The sequence below is a fragment of the Vicia villosa genome, linkage group LG4 (assembly GCF_029867415.1).
Source record: "Vicia villosa cultivar HV-30 ecotype Madison, WI linkage group LG4, Vvil1.0, whole genome shotgun sequence".
Classification (NCBI taxonomy): domain Eukaryota; kingdom Viridiplantae; phylum Streptophyta; class Magnoliopsida; order Fabales; family Fabaceae; genus Vicia; species Vicia villosa.
In genome coordinates, this window is record NC_081183.1 from 177,367,534 (window position 1) to 177,378,921 (window position 11,388).

Consider the following 11,388-nt stretch of genomic DNA (forward strand, 5'->3'; position numbering starts at 1 on the left):
TTAAATATTGGAACAACAATATCAAGTTTCCTAAATTGTCTTATCCACAGCTGGAGATATAAAACTTATTCTAGATTAAATCTTCTTGACCTGCAAAAAATACTGAGATATATCCAAAAGAAATAGCCTGTGCTAATGTTCTGGTACAACCTTTAACAACATTTGTCAGAACATCTTTCCTGGATAACATGTTAGAACATCTTCTATAACATCTTTGCAATAAACCATGTTTTAGCAAAATTGTGTCAATCCTAAAACTATGGTACTAACAATCTCACCCTTTTGGAAAATTTTGGCTAAAATAACTAAAGACCAAACACATTGGAAAGAGGAATAAAACAACAAAGCAGAGGAATAAAACAACAAAGCAGAGGAATAAAACCACATACCAAACTGCACAAAAATATTGTATCAGGAATAAAGCAGTTACACAAACACAAGCTACATGTTAAACATGTAAACTTTGTACATGAGAAATAAGTTGCAAGACTCTCCCCCTGAAACCCTGAACCAATTCTCATCGCAAAGCGACAAATCTTTCCCTCAAGAGGAAGAAGAACCATTATTGGAAATAAAGAAAACAAAAAGAAGGAAAAACAGAAAGAAAAAAACTCAACAAGGGAAACCAAACAAACAACTCTGTTGGAAAACAAGAACACACACCCTTTTTTTAATAGGAGACAACCTAAAGTAGCTATCCAACTCCACCTCTTGAGCTAATGAAATTGACTCAATCTTCATCAGCATCTGAGTCTGAATCAAGTATTTGATCATGCTTTTTCTTAAGGGACTTCATATTTGTTAGAGATATTTTCCATGTTCTGGATGTTTTAATAGATGTTCAACATTTGTTACAGTGTTGGACACTTCCATTTTTGAACCAGAACACACTTCCCTCTTAGTTTCCAGTAGACGAACCTTCTTTGAATGGGTAATTTTGGAAGACTTACTCGTGTTAAAATGCAGCTTGTGAGGAAGATGAGGTAGTAAAGATTTTAAATGCAAGGAGAGTTACCTAGTTTGTAACGACACCTTGTTTGTAACTACAGTTAGTAAAATAAAGCGTTTTTGGAAGATAAGGTTAACTGTAGTGACAATGCACCACTCACCATGGAAAAGAGAGACACATTCTTGTTCAACTTTATCTTTTTCCAAGCTTTTACCGTTGGAAAATGTTACAATATTTGAAATGACATTCTTCATACCATTGAAAATGATTCTTCTAAGATTGCACACATCACTAGGTGAGGGAATATAGTAGACACAACCGTCCAATCAGTTACGACCATACTTCCTCAGCAGAGCAATTCCATAATTACCCCTCATATTCTCAATGTAACTTGCACCTTAAGTAATGATGAAAAATACTTCTCAAAACTTCTCAACCATACCAAGCAAATGAATGCCAATACTTGCCTATAGCAAGACTTCTAACATAATGGTGACAGAACCAATGACTTTATTCTTAACAAAATAAAATCATTGTACCCCTGATTGTAGTAGCATATTACACTACAGTATCATAACATCCAGTTTGACATTGTATTCTTTTAGTAACTAACTCAATTGAAAAACTCACGTTCCTTCAGCAATGTACCTAGTCTTAAAATATAACAGGATTCAATTAATTATATTCTAAGAAACCATATTGATTCTCCAAACTAGGATATCCTCCAATAATACTATATCTTTTAGACTTGGCAAAAAGCTTGAACTCGAAGACTCATCATCATTAGATATTTCATCTTTGAAACAACTCATGAACACAGACTAGTATAAACTCCAAATAAAGAACTCCCCTTTGGACAAATATTTTATTCTATTGAGAACTTCCTTACTCAATGCCTGTTAGCATTTTAGAATCTTTCACATTTTCTGGAGTATCAAACTGTTGAGTTAATGTTCCAACATTTGGTTGAACATCATTCCCTTTCTCAATGAACAAATCATTGATTCTTGGTACTGAAACTATCATTACTAAAAGTATTTTTCTTAGTAGAGTAACTCAAAAACATACATTGATCTCATTCAAGGACTAGATAAGAACCTTTTGAAGACTTCACATGGATTTTCCTATCCTAACAATTCTTCAAGATCTACGGTCCATTGATACCTGGAATGCTAACATTCCATCCTTCCAACAAGAACAATAGTACCAGAAAAATACTCCCTAAAGCTCACCCATTGGGCCAGGATGCCTGCTCTGATACTAATTAAAATTTCTGGTACATGCAACACATGTTAATACTGATATCCTAACATCAGAACAATGTCAATACAAATGTTACAACATTTGTCTTCAAACTGAACAAATTCATCAAGATGTGATTGATACTGAATTAAAATTGCAAATTGGGTATGCCCGTCCCGTTTAGGCCCACCCAATAAAAGCATGAAAAAAAATAAACGGAGCGAGGTGGACGAGCATAATTAAGGGTGCATACCTAAAAACCTGCCCCACTCCGCATAAAAATGAGGGCGGGTGGGGAATGCCCGCAAATTTTGCACTTTTTAAGCCTAAAAATGTAAAAATTTATGTAAATTTTATGCCCGCACCGTGGGCTAATCCCGTTATGCCACCTCTACTTTCAATCAAGTTATATCAAATATAGGGATGACAATTTGGCCCATACCCTATGAGTACCCGCAAAAAATACCCACAACGTGTAGGGTAAAAATCCACAAAATGAGTATGGGTACGAGTAGAGGTAATTACCCATTAAAATAAGCGAGAATGAGTGCGGGCACAAGTACTTTAATATCCACTCTGTCTCATATCCGCACTACATATTTATAAAATAAAATGTGTATTATTATATAAAAATGCACATTTGTCAATTTTTTTAAAATATATCCCTATTAAACTATTACACATTTTAATAAGAGTGTTTGTTCATTTCTTAACTCAACAATAACATCTATAATTTTTTTTAATATTGTTAGAAACTTAAAATTATATGATATTTAGTAATTAATTAATTTAATTTTACTACAAACGTGGATAAACGAGTACGTGTATGGGTATTAAGGTATCCATAGAGTACGAGTACGTGTATGAACATTGGTGCCCACACAAGTTTAGACTTAGATAAGGGAATTTTGTTAAATAATAGATATAGAGACATGTACTATAGTACCCTGCTCATTGCTATCCCTAATCAAATTCAACTAACAAAAACCAATTTATTTGATAAAGAATTGAATATATCTTGCAAAGAAGTGAGTTCAATTTTTGTTGTCGAAGTAAATATAATTTAATTTTTATAAAAATAGTCAAAATTTGTAGACACTAAATGTTAAATTTAATACACTTGAACTTTTCAATAACTTTTTATAAATGATGAATTAAATTAATTTGATCCTTATGAGATATTATCAAGTGAATCAAGTCTATAAAATTTTATAGAATATGAAAATTTATTTAATATTCTATCACATCAATTTTTTTTCATTGTATAATAAATTATTTAAAAATATATATGAATAATAAAAAAATCAATTACTAAAATATATAACAACATATATTTACATTGAAATTTAATATACATGATTATAATAATGGTGATAATAATAGATAAATTAATTAATAATTGATTTAATTTAATTCTATATAAAAGTTATTGAAGGTAGAAGTATTTTGTTTGACATTACATATTTTTAAGTTAATAATTTATAGTTTATAAGTTTATATAATAATAAAATATTTGTTTTAAAATAAATTTTTCATCTTAAATTTATAACTTTTTTTACCATCTTATTACTTATTTTAAGTAGTATTTTAACATATAACTTATAACTTATCATTTTTCTCCACTTTTATTCTTATTATTTTAACTAAAATTTATTTTTATTCTTTATAATTTTAAGTATCTTAAATATACATTAAATTATTAATTGATAAATATTTTTTTATGTCAATTTACATTTTTCAATTATTTGAACCGTTAATTTTATCAAATACTTCAATTAACTTATCATCAATCACTCATCAACCATAAAATATAATTATAAGTAAGGGTATTCAAAACGAACTGACCCAATAAAAAACCGCTAACTGAACAAACCAATAAAACCGCTAACCAACCCAAACTGAAAAATCGCAAAAAAAACACATTTAGTTCAGATGTGTTTGATATATATATATATATATATATATATATATATATATATATATATATATATATATATATATATATATATATATATATATATATATATATATATATATATATATTTACAAAAAAACACGATTCGGTTTCGTATGAAGTTTGTATTTTACAAACCAAACCAAACCAAACTGCATTATGCTACAACTAAAACTTTAATTAACTCATATCTAACCTTAACCCAAACTCATTATTCCTTAATCTTTCGATTACAAATGATTTTCTCTTTCTCACACCTAGGATATGAGTTTTGACCTTCTATAATCTTTCATAGTAGTATCATGCATTCATTTCATCTTCTTCGTAAGGTACATCTCACGTCTTTTTTCTAATCTCTCTTCTCTTATGTTCTTTCTTTTTTAGCTTATCATTTTTCATTTTTCCAATTTCCTTTTTATCACATCTCTTATGTTATTGACATTGTTATTTGGTAATGTATGAATGATTAAACACAAAGTTATGTTAACCTCTAAATTCATTCACCCACGAGCACGTTTTTAGAGAACGCGTTTAGCTAGAGACTTATCTCCTCGACATGACTTGCGAACGTGTATCATAATGAGCTTGTGTATATTCGAGCATGTCTCCTCGACATGACTTACGAACATCTCTAAAATTGGACTCGTAAGTACTCGAGCCCATCTCCTCGACATTATTCACAATACCTCATTGACACGGTTACAACACCTTTGTTGCCGAGTCATGCACACCCCGATCGACGGTGCTAGAAACTTGTCCCAGTCAAGTGAAACTGTCGAACAACATCTTTGTTGCCGAGTCATGCACACCCCGATCGACGGTGCTAGAAACTTGTCCCAGTCAAGTGAAACTGTCGAACAACATCTGCAACGAGGCATGCCCGATATCACGACAAGCTTCCGAAATTCCTCGGTATTCCCCGACGTAAGAATTGACTCAAAATCATTAGTCCTTCGATTAGAAAAATGACTTGGGGGACTCATGTTCTGGACTGGGCCTGTGGCTGATCCACTGTTGGGCAGGGCCCAATCCAGCAAAGCTACTATGAAAGCCCAAAATGGAATGATCCACATTGTAGCCGTTGGGAGCATCGCACCTACGTGCCCCTCTAAGAACACGTGGTCAACTGCCCACCGAAAGAATCAGTCTTCCCCCTCTGAGTTCTACGGGAAGTCTATCCAGAATGGAAGTTACGTGTTGACCTTGCCCTACCACGTAGGATCTTAATAGTCTCCTGTTTTGGGTCTGCGCAATCCAACCCAAAACAACATACCTTGGCCCAGCGTCGGGGGCATTATAAACACTCTCTTTCACAAGAGGGTCAGATAATTAACTTCTCACTCTGAACCTTACTTTGGCATCAGAGTGTCTTGCAGGTATCTCCTTCATCTACTTTGAACCGACCAAAATCACGTTACAGGCCAAAACGATCGTCTGATCCCTATAAGATCACATTTATTTATAACTCAATAAAAAAAACTATAAAGTCGAATCAACCAAACAAAACTTATTTGTTTTAAAAAGTCTGACAAACCAAACCGAACCGTAATTTTTTTCACGATTTAGATGATTTTTTTATCAATCAATTAACTTTTAATCAACCATTATTTTTGTCAAACAGAGCCATCCGATCAGATTTGAATCATAATAAACCGATATTAAATCTATATTTTAAGAAATATTTTTAAAATAAAATACAAGAGTGGTATTATACTATTATACCAAAAATAAAATGGTCGGGATGGATATGATTGGGTGCAATGTATAATATTGTGTGAGTGAATATCAAATAAAATCATGAAATTAAACTTATAAAAGTAAGCAAAATTCATAATTTGATTATTCATTGGTAGATGTTATTTTTCATATCTCCAGAATAATCTTCTCTCTCTATCTGCGTCGGTTCCTTTTCACTCTCAACACCCATAGATCCTTCAATTTCCGGCGAAGAATCCTCTAGAACTTCCATGATTCCTCCAACACTCATCTCGCTCTCTTCCATCTCCATGGGCCAAACCCAACGAATCAACCCATAAACACTAACATGCCTCCTCAACTCCGAACCAGAAGAACCAAACAACAAAACCCGAACCCGGACCCGAATCATAACCCGATCACGAAACCCGAAACTGCTCGTGGTAGAAGAGGTAGACCAGCGAGAAACCGCAACGTCGCTTTTGCTGCACGTGATGATCAAATCGATAACCGTTTGTTTCTGAATAATAACGAAGAAGAAAACGAACCTCACATGCCTCCGGTTAGGTTTGGTGGGGATATTAAGCAGGATATTATGGAGGATGACTGTGGTAGCGGTGGTCGGAGTCCCGGTAAAGCTCCGGTAGCTGAAGAGGAAGGAAGTACACCTCCCATTCCTGAAAAAGTAATTTTTTGCTTCGTTCTATCAACGATTTTTGCATGGTGTTTTTATTATTTGTTTTGAGAGATTTATAATTTTTTTTATTTAGTTTGATGATAGTTTTTGTTTTGATTATTTATTTAACAGGTCCAGGTAGGTGGTTCACCGTTGTATAGAGTAGATAGAAAGCTTGGGAAAGGAGGGTTTGGACAAGTTTATGTCGGTCGCCGTGTCGGTGCCGGAGCAGGAGCTCTTGAGGTATGATACTATTAGTGTTTTTTGTGTGAGATGGTGGTAACTTATACCATAGTCCCGGTAGTAAAGGATTATCATTTGTCGATGTTCAGTTAGAAAAATTAATCATTGATGCTTATGATTGAAAATTGATGTCAGTGTTGTCAATAGGAGATTAGATGGTGGATGATGCCATGATCCGGTATATTAGTATGGTGTTGTGGCCTATGGTGGTTGGCACAGAATCTGCCATTCTGTAATGCCATGGTGACAATTTTGACAACACTGATTGATGCTAATCTGCATTGTATATACATTTGTGAATGATAGTAAGAGTAGATAAAGTAGAGATGATTGGTGCATTGTTTTTTAATAAGGTATTCTTGGATTAGATCTTAGTGTGTGCAAGTAGCTGGGATTTGAATTGAGGTTATTCTTCATTTTGTCACATTGTTTGTGCTATAAATAATTTGCAGGTAGCTCTGAAGTTTGAGCATAAAAGCAGTAAAGGGTGTACTTATGGACCTCCTTCCGAGTGGCAGGTTTACAAGTGAGTGTGGACTAATTTTTTCTTTCTTTCAGGGTTCGGCTGATTTATTACAATTGTATGTTACTAAAGGTATGCTTTTTTGTTTGTTTGTATGCAGTGTATTAGGTGGTAGTCATGGTGTCCCACGAGTTCATTACAAGGGACGGCAAGGTGATTTCTATATTATGGTATGTGTTGTGAAAAGGTTTTTTTGGAGAGAGGGATAGGGGTTTATCTCTTGATGTTTTTGTAACCTGGAATTGTTTTGCAGGTCATGGATATTCTTGGCCCTAGTTTGTGGGATGTATGGAATAACAAGACACTCACGTAAGTTGATCTCTTGTGTTGGAATCATGGTGCAATGCAATGTGGGTTGGTTTTTATTGTTGGACCGAATATCATATTGCTTGTTGTAACTATATTTTCTATTCAGGATGTCTGCTGAAATGGTGGCATGTATAGCAATTGAGGCTGTCTCCATATTAGAGAAGATGCATTCTAGAGGGTATTTCTCTTTTCCCTGATTCTTCTTTTGATCTATTTCTGTCTTTTCTTTTATGGAACGGATTGGATATAGTCCAACATGCTAAACCAGTGATGCTATGCTGCTTTGGGAAGGGGCACTCTGCATACTCATAATAGTTAGTATGTATACCTAGATTAAGCTTATAGTATCTGTAAATAGGTCCACTCAAATCATCTCAAATTAGTTGGGATGTGACTATAGAGTCCGAGGGTCTCAAACCAAAAAGTATGGGCTGAAAATATTGATCTCATGATTCTCACTGATGTGAAGAATGTCATTGTGTTGCCTATGCTTTTTCAGATACGTACATGGTGATGTAAAACCAGAGAATTTTTTGCTTGGTTGTCCGGGAACTCATGAAGAGAAAAAGCTTTTTCTGGTTGATCTTGGATTAGGTAAATATTCCACCTTGCAAAGAGAAGTTGACACTTACAATTTATTGAATATTTGCTGATTTCTCTTAATTTGTATATGCAATCTGACCTGTTTTACAATGCAGCATCCCGTTGGCGTGATAATTCGACTGGTCTCCATGTTGAGTACGATCAACGTCCAGATGTATTCAGGTAACTTATTTTCATTTCTAATTTAGGATGAGCTTCTTATCAAAATCCAGGCTTTGGTTTATTTTGATGTTGCATGCGATATTCTTGCTATAGGGGAACGGTTCGATATGCTAGTGTACATGCTCATCTTGGTAGGACAGGTAGCAGAAGGGATGATTTAGAATCTCTTGCTTACACACTAATTTTCCTTCTTCGTGGACGGCTACCTTGGCAAGGATACCAGGTTAACCTTTGTTTTTAATTTAGCCACTTCAGTTATAACAGTATATAAAAATATTTTATTCTAACAAAATTGTTAGCTGCAGGGAGAAAATAAAGGATTTCTTGTCTGCAAGAAGAAAATGGCCACCTCACCAGAAAATATGTGTATCCTTTGTCCTGCACCTTTCCGGCAGTTTATTGAGTACGTTGTGAATTTGAAGTTTGACGAAGAACCAAATTATGCCAAGTACATATCACTTTTCGACGGAATTGTTGGTCCAAATCCAGACATTAGACCCATAAACACTGATGGTGCACAGAAGGTACTAAATACTTCAATATTTGCAGTTTACAAGCGAGGGCTAAGTCTTATTGCTAACATATTTGTGGTTTGTGTTGTTAAGCTTATATATCAGGTTGGACAGAAGAGAGGACGATTGACCATGGAAGAAGATGATGACGAACACCCAAAGAAGAAAGTTAGAGTGGGAATGCCAGCAACCCAATGGATTAGTGTGTACAGTGCACGCCGGCCTATGAAGCAAAGGTTTTCTTCTGAAGTTAATTAAGTCTTAATAGCCAATGTTAAAATGATCTCATATTAAGTTTTTTTTTGTTTTTTTTTTTAGGTACCATTACAATGTTACTGATATGCGGTTGTCCCAACACATTGAGAAGGGGTATGAAGATGGGTTGTTTATCAGCAGTGTAGCTTGTTGTTCTAACCTTTGGGCACTGATTATGGATGCCGGCACTGGTTTCACTGCACAAGTTTATGAACTCTCATCCTACTTTCTTCACAAGGTTGTGTTTTGTTTTTGTTTAAGATTTAGAAAAATGTTGTATTATGTCTTTGATGTTAGTAATGTTATGTCACATTTGCTATGATGTATTCTTAGTTGTATTGGAACTTAATGCATGTGGAAGAACTAATATAACCACTTCGTTTTTATAGGAATGGATTATGGAACAGTGGGAAAAAAACTATTACATTAGCGCCATAGCAGGATCTAATAATGGGAGCTCGTTGGTTGTAATGTCGAAAGGTAAGTTTTAAAGCTCTATCCTTCCGGCATTGGGTTTTGATGGCAATAATTGACTAGATTGTTTTAGGATATTTTGCATATTTTGGCTTGTAGTTGAGTTTAATTCCCGTGACTGTCTCTCACGTCTATTGTTGATTTATTGGTTTCAGGGACCCAATACTTGCAGCAATCTTACAAGGTCAGTGAATCATTTCCATTCAAGTGGATTAATAAAAAATGGAAAGAAGGATTTTTTGTCACTGCTATGGCCACTTCTGGAAGTAGATGGGCAATTGTTATGTCTCGTGGTGCTGGATTTACAGAGCAGGTTCTACTATTTTATCCAAGAAAATTAAATTAATTTTTTATTGCGCACTTAATGATATTTAATGTTTTTCTAAAATTCATTCCAGGTTGTGGAGCTTGATTTCCTGTATCCTAGTGAAGGTATTCATCGAAGGTGGGAAAACGGTTACCGCATCACTTCAACTGCTGCCACATATGACCAGGCTGCTTTTGTTCTTAGTATTCCAAGAAAAAAACTGGGTGATGAAACTCAAGAGACACTCCGTACATCTGACTTTCCTAGTACTCATGTCAAGGTAAACAATGCAGTTGATTGTGCTGTGTCCATTGTCTTCTCTGATCATGAATGCTTATTTTTTGTTATTTGTGCAGGAAAAATGGTCAAAGAATCTCTATATTGCATCTATTTGCTATGGAAGAACAGTCTGATGAGCCATGAAGACTTCGGAGATTCAGCTGACATAATTTTGACTTTTCATGTCACACCGCCTTCTCTTACATCTACTAGCTTTGAAACTGGTGATCCTCTCTGACAAGTTTACTGAACAAAGCCCTTCAGCATTGATGTATGCGTAACTTCTCATTATGGCCATAGTCACTTATCATATGATGCAATATCTATGCACTGTATGTCAAATGTATCAAAATGCTCGTGAGCAACTGTAGGTCATTTTTTGTCCACCTGGGTGAATCGATAGGAAGTTTGTAGGGGTTTGAATAATGATTACAATATGAAGGTATTTACTCAGATAGGTTAGTTTATTGATGGTATTTTGTAAATGTGCTACTATACTTTTCCAGCGTGGGCACTGGATATTTTCGACTGCGTGTTCCTTGTACTTGGGCCTTTTTTCTCTCCTTTTTTAGACCTAAAGTTACTTCTGGCCTCTTGGATCCTGAGTTTGACCTTACTTTAAAGATGGAAAACAATGGTATAGTCTGGGAGCAGCATGTTACTCTCTTAACTAGCTTTTGTAATCAAAATATGCTCTTTTGTCTCTCTCTTATAATTTTATTTGTACAGTTTCATCAAACTATGTTTGTTAAAGAATGGCTGTTGTTTTATCTTTACATCTGGCCTATTACATGCAATTTGATTTCAGATTTTTCTAAGGTTTTCTGTTGTGCTTTTGACAAGTTTGTTTTGCACCCATACTGAGAATTTATATTTTATGCTTTTTTGGGTTGAGCATTTAGTATAGCATATGATTGTTTACACCTTTTTTAGAGAAAAGGCCTTCCACTTTCTAGCATTTGTAATTTATAAATACTGGCAATTTATTTGCGCGTTATTTGAATTTTGGTGATTAAGTCAATCTATTTTTCTAACCACATCTCATTTCTCAAAATATCTGTTGTATTATGTAAGTCATTCTATATTACTGTGTAATTTTGTTTATTATTGTTTTCCTATATCATCAAATATGGAGCAACTAACTTGTGATTCCGATGGGCAACTAACTTGTGATTCTGACGGGCAACTTGGAAGATCAGCTGTTG

At 34.4% G+C, this 11,388-nt stretch overlaps 1 protein-coding gene across 1 annotated transcript; it reads left to right on the forward strand.

The window, feature by feature from the left end:
• Positions 1-5,973: 5,973 nt before the first annotated feature.
• Positions 5,974-10,959, forward strand: LOC131596109 (casein kinase 1-like protein HD16). The gene is made up of 16 exons (XM_058868677.1): positions 5,974-6,525; positions 6,649-6,759; positions 7,212-7,285; positions 7,383-7,452; positions 7,536-7,591; positions 7,698-7,769; positions 8,091-8,185; positions 8,290-8,356; positions 8,450-8,579; positions 8,662-8,880; positions 8,962-9,104; positions 9,187-9,361; positions 9,513-9,603; positions 9,753-9,910; positions 9,996-10,184; positions 10,261-10,959. The coding sequence occupies exons 1-16, from the start codon at positions 6,190-6,192 to the stop codon at positions 10,315-10,317; spliced, it is 2,043 nt and encodes a 680-aa protein (XP_058724660.1). The 5' UTR covers positions 5,974-6,189; the 3' UTR covers positions 10,318-10,959.
• Positions 10,960-11,388: the final 429 nt, after the last annotated feature.

Bases quoted from the DNA above. Each gene is read 5' to 3' on its own strand.
- LOC131596109 (XM_058868677.1), top strand. From the start codon at position 6,190: ATGCCTCCTCAACTCCGAACCAGAAGAACCAAACAACAAAACCCGAAC. The intron at 7,770-8,090 runs GTATTTCTCTTT...ATGCTTTTTCAG, and splicing joins GAGAAGATGCATTCTAGAGG to ATACGTACATGGTGATGTAA. The intron at 10,185-10,260 runs GTAAACAATGCA...TTATTTGTGCAG, and splicing joins TTCCTAGTACTCATGTCAAG to GAAAAATGGTCAAAGAATCT.